This window comes from Mustela putorius, unplaced genomic scaffold (genome assembly GCF_011764305.1).
Source record: "Mustela putorius furo isolate JIRA1106 unplaced genomic scaffold, ASM1176430v1.1 tig00003845_pilon_pilon_pilon, whole genome shotgun sequence".
Lineage (NCBI taxonomy): Eukaryota > Metazoa > Chordata > Mammalia > Carnivora > Mustelidae > Mustela > Mustela putorius.
In genome coordinates this window covers 47,051,247-47,067,979 of record NW_025421998.1, presented here as the reverse complement: position 1 = coordinate 47,067,979, position 16,733 = coordinate 47,051,247, and the positions used below count along the sequence as shown (strand labels likewise).

General features: G+C 34.9%; 1 protein-coding gene across 5 annotated transcripts in view; it reads left to right on the top strand.

Annotated features, from left to right (window-relative positions):
• DGKB (diacylglycerol kinase beta) overlaps nucleotides 1-16,733 on the top strand; it is a 697,837-nt gene that overhangs the window by 243,410 nt on the left and 437,694 nt on the right. For 3 of the 5 annotated variants that reach the window (XM_004743408.3, XM_004743406.3, XM_004743407.3), the window contains 2 exons: nucleotides 1,631-1,663; nucleotides 9,927-10,043. In XM_004743408.3, the coding sequence (XP_004743465.1) occupies nucleotides 1,631-1,663; nucleotides 9,927-10,043 (150 nt within the window). The remainder of the gene's footprint in view (nucleotides 1-1,630; nucleotides 1,664-9,926; nucleotides 10,044-16,733) is intronic. The other 2 variants (XM_013051698.2, XM_004743409.3) reach the window with 1 other exon arrangement.

Genomic DNA, 16,733 nt, shown 5'->3' with positions numbered 1-16,733 from the left:
GAATAAGATGCTTAAACTGAATTGGAGGGAGAAGAAACATTTGTATATTATAATAAGGTTGGAAGAACAATATTCATGTTTTAAAATGTTTATTCAGATCTAAGTTTGAACTAAGAGCTGAGAAAGAAAAATACGAAAGCTGACAGAAAATTTGAGGTGACCTAGATTGACGCTAGCACGTTCTTCCCACCACCCATTACCCCATGTGCTATGTAGATTGACTTGGACTCAGAAGTCCAGAGCATTACTGAAATCAGAAAGCTTTCAAGAAAAGTTCCATTAAGTTTCAATCCATCTGAGAAATAGCAATTACTTCCATAAGGTTCTCCTGTTATGGGATAGTCAACCCGAGTACATCCTCCCACACTTGATGACTTCCTTTGATGAAAAATGTGCAGCTGCAACATTTTTTAAACTTATAAAAATATCTTTGAAATCGAGTTGCATTCCTGGACCCTTTAATTTTCTCAAGGGCTGCCCTAGACTCCTTTTTCTGATCCACTTTTGGGTGCATTTGATCTTTCTGGTCCATTTCTATGCTGAGTCGCTGCAAAGTTGCCTGCTTCTTCATCGATCTCAGTATACAGCATAAGGAAGTCCACAGATAACTGTGTTCTCTGATTGTTCAGACCCATCTTGGACTTCCATTCAGACTTGCCTTCACAGAGCTCAATTCTAGGGAGGAAATGAAAATGCTGACCACTCCCTCCTTTTCAGAGACACATAAGTGTCTAAGTACTCCCAGCTTCACATTCAGGTTTCATACTTCTCCTCACCACACACAACCCACCATAGGAAAACTTTGGCTAGTACTATGTGTGTGATTTGTCAACAGTTTTCCAGATTTGTTCTGAGTCCCATAGACTTTTGGAATTTGGTAACCTTTTTTTCTGTTTCTTGCCAGAAAAAAAGCTTCCCACTGTGACTCAGAAAAGGAGGGGTGGTGGATAATTGAAGATGCACTCTCACGAAGACCAGCTTCAGTGTATTTAACCTCATCTCTTTTGTTTTGCTTTGTTTTTTTCTAATTACTCTCAAGTAAAACTTTTCTACATATTTAATAGTATTCTTACTTTTTACTTATACTAATGGAATTTTTTTCTTATTTCCAGAAAAAGCACAAAATAAAACCAACACCATAAGCTATGTCTCCATCAAAAAGACACTGAATATTTTTAGGAAGGAATGAGAGTTGGACTGGAAAATGGAAAAGTGGGACGGGTAATTGGGCAACTTAACAAATTAGTAGGAATGGTTTATGAAGGATAATGGAACTTGGAGATGAGATCTTATTGTAATATATCAATGTAATACCACCAGGTTGTCTCAGAGAGGTTTGTGAAGCCGGCCAAGGATGTTGATCAGTCTGCTTTGGGTGATGAAATTGCATTTTGGATAAGTAATTCACAATATAACCCACTCTCTTTTGGAGCATTCCTCACTTTGTGAAAAGATATTTCTTCATGTATTTAATGAAATTAAATACAGAATAAACATGACAAGGAAATGCGTTTTATATTTATCCACTTATTTCACAGGAGAATAGTGATATAAGAACCTTCATTGGCCTTTGTTTTCAGTTTGACTTTTGTTTTTTTCAGCTTTAATATGAACTTCTCTTTTTCAACAGAATCTGCCCACTTCAGGAGTTTCAGTCCCTGAGGTGCGTAAGCAAAAAAAAAAAAAAAAAGCAAAAAATATTTCACACTTGGAATTGTAGGTTATTATATATCTCATGTTAGGAAAAACATTTGTGGCTATATCAGTGATGTACTAATATCAGTTTGTATAGCTTATTTTGCCTCATATGATGGTATTTGGAATTGGGGACCTTGATATTTTCGTGATGGGATAGACTTGAAACTGTTCCAGTCTACTTATGTGACAAACATTAGGAAAGCAAAAGTTATGTAAAACAGTGTACAGAGAAAAATGAAAGTTACTTTGCAAAGAGTTTTGCCCTGCATATAATGATAACATCATTCCTATTTATCAAGTAAAAATGTAAATACTTTACAGAAAACCCAAACAGTTCAATCCTCTGTGCCATTAAAATACAGTTTTCAGTGATAGTAGGTTGAGAAACTCTTGTTCACTTTGAATCATCTGTCACTTTAAAAAGAGTACGTCTGCATTTATCACTTAGCATATGACATTATGTAGAAAGTCATTGGAAGAAAATACAGTGACAGAATAAATGACTTTTTTATTTTGAAAATAAATGTGGGCATTGCCACACCATTTATTTTCAGTAATGTGTTAGCTTTACCTTTGCATTAACAAAGTGAAGCCTCCACATTTTCCAGTGACCCTGTCCTATTCGATTGTTTTTATCTTTAAAGGATATGTTCAAATGGTATTATTTCTCTTAAAATTGAATTTTAAGATTAAATAATTTAATCTTTAATTAAATTTAAATTTAAGTAATTTAAGATTAATATTTGAATTCACTTGCTTAGGGAAAGTATTATTTATAATATATGAATACTATATAAGACTATGAAATTTTTTAGAGGAAAACATAATTGCAAAAAAATATATTAACCTCTCTCCCCTGCCCCCTAAAAAGTTTTTGAACCAGTGTAGACTGCCTCATGAAACTTTTTTAAAAGTTCATTTTGTAATCAGAGATATACTTAAAAATATACTGGAGATACGCTTGAAAAATAATGCTTCTAAGAGAAGTATTAAACTATTTTGTATGCTTAAGTCCATTGATACCACTATTATCATACTCATTATAAAAATAAAAATGTTGAATTGCATACTTAAGCAACAAAGGTACTTGGAAAGTTTATCACTTAGTTTAATTATTTAAGAGTAAGATAATAAACTTTGTATATTCAGGGGTTTGAGTTTATTTTTGCCCCATCATAGCCCATCAAGTGAATAGGCACTGTATTTGGGATTTAAAGTTTTCTTTTTAGACTTGTTAATCTCCGTAGGTCTCCTATATTCAGCTGTATAATCTATATCATATAGGTAGATAAATAAACCAAAATTACAGTTTTCATAATACGCTTTTCTCATTTGCTTAAAAAAATATTTCTTCTGCAAAGTAATCAGAAGTCTTCCTACACTGATTTTTTTTTTCTGGCAAGACATATTGATTTATATTAACTTAGACTTTTCACCATCCTCTGAGGTATGTATGAAAACACATATTTATAAAGTCACTACCATAGCACCAGTAAGTAGCCCACAGTAAAAGATTTTTGACAAGGGCCTTCTCATTCCTAAATTTCAGTTCTTCCAATCAGGATTTCTAGAACAGAACTCTTGTAAGTGGTTTATACTGGGTATGAAATTACCCCAAGAGAAAATATTCACAGCATGTGTGATGTGTGAAAACCAGGACTTGGGGATCAAGTTGCAAATTGTATCTCCAGGTATAGTTGGTGAGGAGTACTTCTGGGTACTTGAGACTAGCTGTCATTCTGTCTAATTTTTTGCCTCCCATTGGCCCCACAATACCCTACCTGGATCATTAAACCACTTATTCCCAGTTATGGTGATCTAGTCAGCACATAAAGTGCTACAAAGTAAATGAATTTCTTTCAAACATCCATCTTTAACTCCTGTGGTCTTAAGCAGCATATACAAGATAACTTAATGATAACATATAACAATATACCTTTTTTACATTTTAAAAATCACTGCAATTTAATGAGTGCCTATTTTATGCCAGTATTTTTATCTGCATTTTCTCAATTTATCATCACACAAACCTCCTCATGTTATAGATGAATTAAGTGAAGGCTTAAAGATAGTAAATAATTTGCCCAAGTTTGCACAGCAAGTAAGAGACAAAGCTGGGATCTAGCGTCCAAGCCCATACTTAAGGCTTTGTCCAAAGTAGTTTTTGTTTTTAGTAAGCACTTACTTAACTAAATTAAAAAAGAAGTGAAAAATCTTTTTTTTTTTTTTTAAAGATTTTATTTATTTACTTGAGAGAGAAACAGTGAGAGAGAGCATGAACGAGGAGAAGGTCAGAGAGAGAAGCAGACTCCCCATGGAGCTGGGAGTCCAATGTGGGACTCGATCCCGGGACTCCAGGATCATGACCTGAGCCGAAGGCAGTCGTCCAACCAACTGAGCCACCCAGGCGTCCCAAAAAGAAGTGAAAAATCTTTATATCAATTATTATATTTATGTTAAAACTATGAATTACTATTTTTCAAATCAGGGAGCAAAGACTACTTTGCTACACAGCAATAACAAATTTTGCTGCAACTTCCAAGGATTCCTATAGACTTAAAGTCTTTGCTATTTTTCCAAAGGTATTAGTTTCTCTTAGCAGAAAAACTACTCCAATTTCACAATAAGGTCACAATAATTAAAAGGACAGCTTTGCAGCCGTGAGCCTTGCTTTCTTATAGCCTATAACCCTCGTAAGCACCAATGAATTTGGTGACACTTACACTTTGGTGAGGGATTTTATATTGAGAATACCCAAGTGTTACCTTCGGTTCACATTCTAGAGTTTTTGGGAAATTCTTGCGGTCTCGCTCTAGTGGCAGAAAGGGGCTAAGTCTCCGTTCAGGCATGTGGGGCTGTAGCGGTGAAGGGAGTTCCAGGCCTCATGGGAAGGATGTGATGGCGGAGAGCTCCCTCCTCCCCACGCTTTTGTGACTTTGTACCAATCAAGGTGCTTGGCTGCTGCCTGTCTCTCATGCTGAGATTGGACAAAAAGAAGAAAACCCTGTGCTTGAGGTAATCATCACTTGCTGCTTGTAGTTTATGAGTGATCGATAACAGCAGGCTGAAATATTGTGGTAAACATCCCTTTTGTGAAAGCAGTTTTCAGCAATGTGCAAATACTCCATATCTGAGAATCAGCATGATATTAAAAAAAAAAATTTTTTTTTAGAGCACATATTTAAAGTGAGGTCCTTTTATGTCATTTATTTCATCTTCCTGTTTTCTATGAATGGTCTTTTTGGCTTTTCTTCTTTGTTAATTATGGTGATTATTCTTTTGGAATTCTATTACAATGTGTTCTCTAGTTAAGATCTGCTGTGCTGCTTATAGAGTCTAAGGATCACAAAACATTAAATTCTATATTTAAAATGTCTGCATAGCAAACACAAATGCCTGATTTTTGAAATGCTGAAATATCAATAACTATATTTTATATTTCATAGTTATATTTTCTTTTTTGTGGTCAGAGTAGGTCTTTTCAGTGTTTGAATAATTTCTATTGATTAAAGCAATAATTTTCCAACTCTTTTTATATCTGGGACAACTTTTTCTAGCAGAACAAAATTTGCTTTAATTATAATGTAATTTTATTTTGTGGTTTAGAGCCCAAAAACTTAAAAAAGAAAAAAAAAAAGCAGAAAGTGAAGTGGCAAATACTGCCCCCTGTTACAAGAGAGCAATTTTTTTTTAAAGATTTTATTTATTTGACAGAGATCACAAGTAGGCAGAGAGAGAGAGGAAGGGAAGCAGGCTCCCCGCTGAGCAGAGAGCCCAATGCAGGGCTCAATCCCAGGACCCTGAGATCACAACCTGAGCTGAAGGCAGAGGCTATAACCCACTGAGCCACCCAGGCGCCCCCAGGGAGCAATTTTATCCTTAATAACAATGTAAAATCAGGTTGGTGATCTCTTCCCGAAACTTTTCAATAATTTCAACCCTGGAATAAGTCTCTTAAATATCATAATGGAACTCTGCTATTCTGAGTTAATTAACCCACAAAACAGGCTAGTGAAATTTTTGTGGACAGCAGATCTTTCAAAGGTACAGTTGTTTCCCCCTTCCTGTCCCTCTTATAAAATATGAAAGAAGTAAAGATTTTCTCAGTGGAAATAGGAAAAAGTATCCAACTATCCTACTGCGAGTTATGCTGCTTAAATAAAGTATAGCTCAGGGAGACTTCTATACAATTTGGAAATAAAAATAAAACAAATGAGTGTAATAAAAAGAAAACTCTGGGAAAAATTAAATGCTTATGATTTTCTCCTGTTTAAAATTTTCAGCCTTGATTAATTCCACAAATTTCACCCAGACATCCGCCCCCACCACACCCCACCAAAAGAAACCACTTGGTTTTCTTGCGGGGTGTGTGTGTTTAAACAAACACTCATTATTTTAATATTATCTAAATTATATAATAAAATTCATGTATTTATTTTGAGGTTTAGAGCCCAAACACATTAAAAAAAAAAAAAAAAGCGGAAGGTGAGGTGGTAAGCACTGCTCTCTGGTAACAGTTTATCCCTAATATGTAACATTTATCCCTAATAATGATTCAAAATCAGGCGGTAAGCTCTTCATGAAGCATTTTGACAACTTCAGGATAGACTGAGGATTTTTCTGTTAGCTTGTTATAAACCTCTTTCTTATAATTTTAGACTTCTAAAATAATACCTTAGTTGAACATTCGATTTAGGATTTAAAATTTTGTTTTTATATTTTATAAAGCTTCTTATAAAGCTTTATAAAATAAAGCATTTGTTTCATCGACTCCCAATTTACTCAGAAAGGTGACTCCCTGAAGAGACCTGAAGCTCCTTAATCAACTGCTTTCTGCTAGTTGGAGATTCTTACCAGGAAAGAAATTCCCCTCGCTGTGAGCATAGCTAGGAATAAAATCATGTTCGTAGATGATTTAGTAGCTCTTTTTACAGACACACACATAACATGTCTTAAACTTCCAGCACTACATCTATAAATAGTTTGGTCATAAATACCCAGTTCCCAGTTCCAACCAACTTAAATTATAGTTAATTCTTACAAACTAAACATTTTTGGAATTCAATGTGAAATAGCAATTGTTGGATTATATGGCAGACTACAAGGTATATAAGGTGTGATAAACTATAAGGTACATAAGATAATGTATAGCTTCTGCATTGTAGATTTTTGCAGAGTATAGTTACCATGTCTTATATACCTGTATGCAAGAATCCAGAAAGAAATTATTCCCTTACTTTCCACCAGTATTATGTTTTTGAACTCTTAATACAGGCCATAGATTTTTTTTTTAATTTTATTTATTTATTTGACACAGAGAGAGATCACAAGTAGACAGAGAGAGAGAGAGGAGGAAGCAGGCTTCCTGCTGAGCAGAGAGCCTGATGCGGGACTCAATCCCAGGACCCTGAGATTATGACCCGAGCCCAAGGCAGAGGCTCAACCCACTGACCCACAGGTGCCCCCAAGCCATAGATTTTAGTTGTAAACATGGAGCCCTAGTTATTTAAACATATACTTAAGTGTAACCAAGTGTAATTTTTCATATATATACACTTGAAATATAATAAACACTTTGCATAATTGTACTACTAATGAGCACCCTAATGGGAGAGCCACACTTTATTATTCATAATAACTTTCCTTTATTGAGCGCATATTCTAATATGGGAACAAGGTTCGGAATTTATGTGTTTTCTCTTAAACCTTACACAACTGTGAGAAATACGTATTGCTAACTCCATTTTGAATAAGAGTTACATTCTCTAACATTATGTAATATTTAAGTAGCAGAGGCGGGATTCGGCTCAAACTTTCTGACTCCAAACCTCATCCTATAATCCACTCCTATGCATTATACTCTTAACTCTCCATGCTCAAAATTATAATTTGCAAGTTTAGGAAGAATGATCTATCTTTTAAAAAAAATCAATATTTTTGCCAGAAATTATACTTCTATGAAAGTATATCATTTTCCAAAGAATGTGAATTTCAGGAATCCTATTACACCATCCATTTTTAGCCACACAAAAATATATTCAGTGATTTTACACCATGAAATTGCAAGGTAAATGGACTATATTGATTAGCATCTATTTTGGTCTGAGAAGTTTTCTGATCCATCTGATCCTAATATAGTTAAAAAGAGCTTTATTTTGGGGCACCTGAGTGGCTCAGTTACTGAAGCACCTGATGCCTGATATCTCAGGGTGTGAGTTCAGGCCTGGTGTTGGGCTCCACACTAGGCATAGACGCCACTTAAAAAAACAAAACAAAACAAAACCCTTTGCTTTTTTTTTTTTTTTTCAAAGATTTTTATTTATTTATTTGACAGACAAAGATCACAAAGATCAGGTGGTAGGCAGAGAGAGAAGAGGAAGCAGGCTCCCTGCTGAGCAGAGAGTCTGATGCAGGGCTTAATCCCAGGACCCTGAGATCATGACCTGAGGGGAAGGCAGAGGCTTAACGCACTGAGCCACCAAGGCGCCCCAGATCAGAGCTTTTCATACCAATCCTAAACATGACCCAAGATTTCCTCTCATTGCAGTGTTTCAGGCACTTAAAATTTTTTCAGTGTTGATTCATTTATTTCTCCATTTATCCTGACTTTTTTCAGGTACTGATTTAGGATCTGATGTACAACAGTGAAGCAAAAAAAAAACCCTCTTTCTCTTTAAAGAATTAAAGTAATTGAATTTAATTAATTTAACAGCATTAAACTAATTAAATTTTAAAAATTCAGGTTGTAATAAATTTTATCCATATTTTGTATATAATATGTAGTTATATATACAAATATATTTTTATGTTTCTATAAAAGGAGGCTAAAGGGAATAGAGAAGTGTACCTGACATTTGAATAGAAATCTGAAGTGGGGAGTGGGCCCAACAAATACGCTGAAAAGAACTTTCCAGCAGAGTGAAGAGTGATTGCAAAAACTCTGAATTAAGATCATGCTGGTGATCAAGGAATAATGAGAAGGTGGGGGTAGCTGGAGTGGAGTGAAATAGGATGAGCATGATTGTTATGTAGAGAACCTACTGTAGGGAGACAAAGATGGAAGCCAATTGACCCATTAGCTGATGGCTACAATAATCCAGGCAAAGAAGAAAACAGACCTAAAGTATGTAATGATAGAAGTGGTGAGTCATCATCCAGGTTGGGATTTGTTTTCAAGGAGGGTAGGCAGGAAATTAAAAAAAAAAAAAAGGATATTTTAGAACCAATGTGGAAAGATAGAGAGGGCATTTGTATGTATGAGTTAAAGTTCAAGGGAGAATGTGAACAGGGACTAGAGCGTTAGAAGTCCTCCTCATGAAGTTAAAAGTTGAAGTTGAAAATCAGAGCCTTGGGATTCAAAGAAGCCACCTGGGGAGTGAGTGTAGGGAGCGAAGATGAATGTTCAAGGAAGAGGTTGAATGTTATGGACTATAAATCTGGGGGAAGAAAATGGAAGAGCCTTTGAGGAAGCAGGGAAGTAACCAGAGAGCTAGATGTGAGAGAAAGATGTTTTCAGAAGCCCAGTGAGGCAAGTGTTCCAGAGGGAGGAAGAGGTCAGTTGGCATTCTGTCAAATGCTGCCAAAAACTGGAAAAGGTGAAGGCTGACCAATAGATGTGACAATGAGAAGGTCATTGATGATTTTAAGAAGAGCAGATTTGGTGGATTAATGGTGAAAAAAAGCTTTTGGGTTGGGTCGAAGAGAGAGTGAGAGGAGGGGAACATAGAATGAGGAGACAGACAACTACAAGAAATATTTCCACCATGGTGAACAAAGGAATTATCAGGGATGGAATGTATGTTTTAAATTTTATGCCATCCTGGATATAAGTAGCCCCTTATAAGTTCATCATGTATTCGTTTTTTATATTACCTGTATTTATAAGCATTACTTTTAGTGCTCAGTAACATCTTTTATAACTTCATATTATTTATTTCTATCATTCCTTTTGATAATAATTCGCTTAGTGGTCCTTGAGAACTTCTGATGAACAGTCCTCATTGGGAACATAGGGGAATGTCATCTGGTTTTCTTTCTTAGTCTCTTTAACTGGTATTTTTATTATGTATCTATCATGGGGACTAAGCCATTTGAAAGTAACAGCAGTCTTAGTATTCACTAGGAAATCCGAATAATGAACATGGGCCCAAGTTTGTAGCCACAAAAGTTTTCTTTGTGTTGCCCTTTTTGGTAAAACAACATTCTTACAGAAGATTTCCTCCTTCTAGGAAAGACAAGCAACAGTGAAGAAGGAAAAAGGCGGTTCCCAGCAATCAAACAAAGTGACAGATAAGAACAAAATGCAAAGAGCCAACTCTGTGACGGTGGATGGGCAAGGCCTACAGGTATGACTTTTTAAATCCAAATTTGAGTAGCTTTCACACTGGTAATTGCTATACTCTTACACACATATGTCCATCTAGCAACACATTTATTTAATGTGCAGATTAGCTTAGCAGAGGACTTTGGAAGGATCTTTATTAATTTATCAGGATGTCAGTTTTATATTTGATTGACAGAGTGACATTCCAGTTATATCAATCACTTCTGATGTTATCTGCACTTGAACTCAAGTTTGTAAGAGATCTTTGGTCAATCTGAAGATTTTGCAAATATCACTAAATACACACATTTTTATATGCATACATATTATTTATTTACAAGTTTACTTCATATATATTGTTTGTATATTTGGAAGAGTCATTTTGGTGGCAAAAGTGTCGAGGGAAAAATAAAATGAATTTCAAGTGTGTGGATACTTTTGTTCCTATGTAAACAATGAAATAAAGGATTTATTGATTTATCCATATCTTCTAAAGTTTAAAATCATAGTTGAAAGCCCGTATATATTTCTAGTCTAACTAAACACAGGTAGCCCAAAATAATGTTTTTAGTACTTTAAAAACCTTTAATACCCCTACGATCTCGGATATTAGGAGTAAGATTTCTTTCAGTCTGCATTTTAAGACATTCTATAGATTGTATGTATTGTATTTATTTGCCTCTCTTCCTCACTCCAACATAAAAACAATCCATGAACTTGGCTGCATCAATGAAATTGTGAGTTCATTTTTGTTTTTTGCTTTTTTACCTATACATTTCTCTCTTCTAATCTTCATTTCCTTTCTTCCTCAATATGCTTCAAGTTTCATGTCCTCTAGGAAAATTTACCAACCACTTACCAAACAAAACTATATTTTGTCACATACCTCTCTTTAATATACATAACCTTATATTTTTGATTTTTGTTTATTATTTTATCTATGATATGATGGATTATGTGTTTTATATGCCTTAATTTGGAAGCAGAGTTCAGAGCACACAGTCGTTGCCTAAATGCATGTTTCCTCATTATTTTGACTATCTCATTAAAAAGTTAATAATAATTGCTTAAATATTGATAACCAGATTACTGATTTTTTCTGATCTAATAAAACACATGGTGAATAGAATCTTTTTAATAATTATTAAATTCAAATATAAAAAATGATGAAATTATTACATTGGTTAGAAAGTTTAGAAATTATTCATCAAAAGGATAAATTAGGATTTATAGCTTTTGGTAGTCATCTCTGTATGTTTACCAATCTCACTGAGAGACTCAGATATGAAGTCTATCCACTTTGAGAGCCAAAAAAAAAAAGGGGGGGGGTGTGCAAAAAAATGTAAGTGGTCCTGTAAAATTTTTAGTGAAAAAGTTTTTTTATAAATTTAGTACTTCAGTTGCAAATATTGATTAGTTAAATCTTTAGTCATTTTGAGTTCCAGTGGTGAAGATATCAGAAAGGAAAATTAATTTTAAAATTCAAGTGCATTTCACACATGGCTAGACATTTCTCAACATGAAGGGGAAACATGTGCAATTTGTTAAACAGTATTGCTAGATACCATGATAGTATTTTATGCCTATTAAGTAAACTTATCCTCTCAGTAAACACATGAGATAAATATTCTTAATTCAAGAAACATAAGATAAATGTCATCATTATTATCACCACTTACAAAATGTTCAAAGGCAAAGTTATTCCCAGGGCCTCACAGTTAATCAGTTTGTAAAGCCAAAGTTTAATAAGGTCCACTTTGCTCAGAGTATATGCGTCTTACTCTTATAATACCCAGTCTCCTTGGTTAAAAAGTTCAGAGGTATATAAATGCTACTTCCTGACCCCTTGTTCTGACCACCTGCCTTTCTCTGTGAATGTATTGCATCTCTCAAACCAGATAATAACTTCATAACTTTCTTTTGCATATGAATTTATCTGGTAAAGTTGTTGGTAAGCAACGACTTTATAAGGGCTGATGGGTAGACATCAGCCCTTATAAAACAGCATTAAATAAATACCATGATTATTATTATTATAATTTTTTTGAATTTTAACTGTTGGTTAATTTTTTGAATTTTAACATGTTTATAATCATGTGCAACAATCGATTTCACCTCAGCAGAATGGACTAAACTATGATACACATATGTGTTCACGCAATTTTGAGGAAAACATAAAAAAGTAAAAGCATCAGTTATTGGATAACTAATGCAGGGTAGAAAAATAAGTAAGTTTTGTTGTGGTGATCAACTTTAAAATTATAAAATCGCTGTTCTTTATCAGGAAAGGTAAAAAGATGTGCCAGAAAATTAATTTTTCTGTGAGCTTTAAAAAATGTATATCATGAAAAAGCATGGAGTTGCAGCCTGGTTTGCATATAAGTCTGTGACAGAAGAGATCTACACTGCTTAAAGAAGACTATTAATCATAGTTAAGCACATTCATCTTACTTCTTTCCAGCTAACCAGCATAATGATCAGGATTATTATTTCTAATTAGAGGAAGTAATAGATCATGTATAACCTTAGGATGAGTCTCATTAATTAACCCAGGTCCTAGGGGACTTCAAATAGAGGTGGTTAGGCACTCTGTCTTTGTCACTGCTCACACCATAGGTTTACACTTAATACATATGATCAAATGTAATTGAAACTACAATTTCTAACATGTACAAGATGTAAAAATGCAGATAACTATTCACATGTGAACAAACAAGTGAAACAGAACCACTGTGTAAACTGTATTAAACTGAAGTTGCCTTGTCCTTGATTATTCTCTGAGAAGAGTGTCCAAATAAAAGGGTCGCTGGAGAACCAAAAAGTCTAGTTTGTAATGCTCTTAACACCAGAAAAAATGGGGAACCTTTATATTTAACTGAGTCAGTACCATCCCCTACACAACTGCAGATTGTAAACAAACATATGTGTGTGTATGTATATATCCATGTGTACTATATACAACTATATAGTGTGTGTATTCAGTTAGTTCCCTTTATTTGACTGATGTGTGTGTGCATGTATATATGTGTACATTAGGATCCTCAAGCCTGTTGGCTTTTCCATAATTAGCTCGTCATTGTCATTTAAGTCCCTGAGTCCGGAATTGTTATTCTACACTTCAATACAATAACCTGTAAACTGAGTCCCTGTTCCCAGCTTATAATGTGCTAGATTATAAATAATATGGAAAAAAGGGAGCTCAGTAGTAAGTGTCAGGACAGAGTTAGCATTGTCTCTAATTTTAAGTAACATGGCCAGATTGGGCCTCATTAAAATGTGATGTTTGAGTCAAGACTTAGGTGAGGCCTTTGGTCTATGGGTATCTACGGGATGGACAGCCCTAAGACAAGTGCATGCCTGGCAAGTTCTAGGATCAACAAGACCAACCACATGGTTGGAGCAGGCTGAGCAATATGGAAACTGGTGAAGAGTACTTTAGAGAAGGAATAGGAGCTAGATGCTACAGAGCCTTCAGGGTCTGCAAAAGAACTCTGGCTTTCCATCTGAAAGAGATGGCAAGATATAACATGATATAACATGATCCTAACTTAAATGTTGAAACGCTTACCCTTGTTGACATTAGGTCGTTAGGGAACAAAGAGTCAAGTTTGGAGAAAGCCACCAGTAATTGAGGGTTTATAGGTTGGAGGCATATCCAGTATAGATGGGGCATATCCAGTATATATCTATCTCTTTACCTCCAGCAGGGAAGGTGAAGAGATAGATAATCCATGGATTTTGAAGAGGGTCAGTAGGATATGCTGATAGATTGGATGTACGGTTTATTAGAAATCAGGGAATTAGGGACATCTCTTAAGATGTTTGGCTCATTCACCTGAAATGATAGATTTGCCATTGACTGACATAGAGAAAGGCTGAGAGTAGGTTCAGGGTTCTTTCATGCTTCAAATAGAGCAACTTACCTTTCATCTGTCTTATATATTGTTCCGCTTAAGATTATTTCAGGTGCTATATAAATATTTACTTCCAAGAACAAATAGATTTAGGCTGTCAGAATTTCTTTGTATATATATGTTTTAGTATTCCCTCCCATTCCACCAAAATCTGTAGCTAAAAGTGTATAATATTTTAGAATAGCAGTAATCTGTTCAAAATGACTGAATTTTACAAGTTATTTCAAAATTTTGTATTCAGTAAAAATTGAAAATTCTTATTAAAGACTATATTATATATAGTTCAAAGAGAATTAGTAAACTTGAATATAAGATTGATGTATTAGTGCTCTTTAATTCCCGGATTCCATTCAGGTTTTACCAATTGTCCCAATAATGGCTTTTATAACACAAGCAGCTGGTACAGAATCATGTAAATTTCCTGATTGCTAGAGATAGCCTATACACAAGGGAATGTTCTTGTGTATAGGCTATCTTAAAGTAAACAAGAGTGATAAAGTATCATTTTGGCAACTTAGTCTCAAATGCTTCAGGAAAAATAATCTTATTTGAACAGTCCTTTGAACTTTTCTGTAGATTTGAAATTGTTTTTAAAGTATAAAAATAAAAATATCACTTCAAAATATAAAAAAATTTAAGGTATTTCCATATAACTTTATTCATCAGAATCAAATATACCAAGTTTCAGAAAGTTAGAAAACTGTATTTTTTTAACCTCTTTATTTTCAGTACAAATGATTTACATTACAATACAAATTAGCTCTACTAGACTAAATTCTGAATTCTGTAAGTTAGTTTTTACCTGATTTTAACCTCTTTGGAAAATAAAATCTGGAAGCAAATAGATTGAATTAAGTAATTGAAATATCACATCTAGTAATACCTATGTATTTTCTTCCTTATCTCAGACTCTTTAAATTACAAAAGAATTACCTGAAAATGATTATGCCTCTACTCAGTAAGGACAAAAACATAATGTAAGATAAAATGAAAAATATAAAGTATCTAAAGAGATTTTGATACCAGGTTTCTGTTCTGCACTCAGGGTCTAGAAATATTTACAAGTTTGAGAAAGTATAAGATTTCTATGCCTGGTTCCACTTATATTCAGTTCTGTACCCTCATGGATCTTGTCTTTCATACCAGTTATAATTAAGATCTGCAACATGTAACAGGGAAATAAAAACAAAAACAAACATAACAGTGGTTTAGATAAGATATATGTAAATTTTTCTGTTGTTTAAATGAAGTCCAGAAGTAGGATCTCCAGAAACAGGGCTAATACCCCGGTTCCACATTTTTATCAGGCCTGGTACTGTCTTTCCTATCCTCCATCTGTAGTATCTTCAAGGTCACCTCATTCTCAAAGATGGCTGCTCGTCCTTATAGTATCATATTTCATCCTGGCATCCTGAGGAAGGTGACTGGAAGCTCTCCCTCTTTGTAAAGAGCATGTCTTGAGTTTCCATAAAACATTTCTGTATTAGTCAAATTGGGCTGCTATAATAAAGTATCATAGATGGGTGGTTTAAAAAACAGACATTTACTTACCACAGTTCTCAAGGCTGGAAAGCTCAGGATCAAGGTGACAGTTAAATTTTATTCTGAGTCTTTTTCTCTTGGCTTATAGGTGGCAGTCATGTCTTTGCCTGCTCACATGACTTTTTGTGTGCGCAGATGCGGGAGTAGCTCTTTCTTTTACAAGGGTACTAATCCCATCGTGAAGCTCCCACTCTCCAGACTTTATCTAACCTGCCTTGCTTCCCAAAGGCCCTGTCTCCAAATACCACCACAGGGTGGGGCAGGGAAAGTAGGATTTCAACATAAAATTTGGGGAAACACAATTCAATCTATAGCAACTTTCAATTATAGACAAAATAGAGACACATTTTTTTCTACTTAGACTTCTTATTTGCATTCTTACATGGCAAGACACCAAAAGTCACACCTTCTTAAACTCTTTGAAAAAAATACATATATAAATTCTGCAAACAGCAGCAACAGTTTCCAAGATACAGGTGTGATGGGAGCTGCCAGTGTTTCAGAATTACCCTTTGCCCTGGATTCTTTTACTAAGGATGATGAGGAATATATGATAGTTGTGATAGTAGCAGTCTTTGGCAGTAAGATCTCTCTCCTTACTTCAGGAGTATTAGAGCGCAACGTAGTTGTTTATTTTTAACTTGTCAGACTTGAAAATGACTATGAAATACTGCAGGTTTGATGCTGCAGAATTAAAAAATTCTCTTTGGTCTTCTGGACTCCAAATTCCTCTGCTGGATTGGTTTTCTTTTTCTTTTCCTTCCTCCCTCCCTTTCTTCTTCCCTTCCTTCCTCGCTCCCTTCCTCCCTCTCACTCCTTCTTTCCTTCCTTCCTTTTCTCTTTCCTTTCTTGATTTTATTTATTTCAAGAGAGAGGCAAGAGAGCAGGAGCAGAGGAAAGGGCAGAGGGAGGAGGATAAGTAGGCTCCCTACTGAGCACGGGCTCCCTACTGAGCATGGAGGTAGATGGCCCATGTGGGTCTCAATCCCAGGACTCTGAGATCATGACTTGAGCCGAAGGCAGAAGCTTAACCAACGGAGTCCCCAGGTGCCCCATGGGTTGGCTTTTTTTTTTTTTAATTGCAACAAGGTTTAGCTGAATTTTAAAGCTTTTTGAATGGGCATTGAAAAACATGCCAGAATTGCCTAAAACCTTGACATTTCTAGTGTAACAACATTAAATGATCCCTTAACACCAGTCTCAGTGGTGCTGATGTTAAATCACATATCATCCCTTTAATGTAGAATGTATTAGGT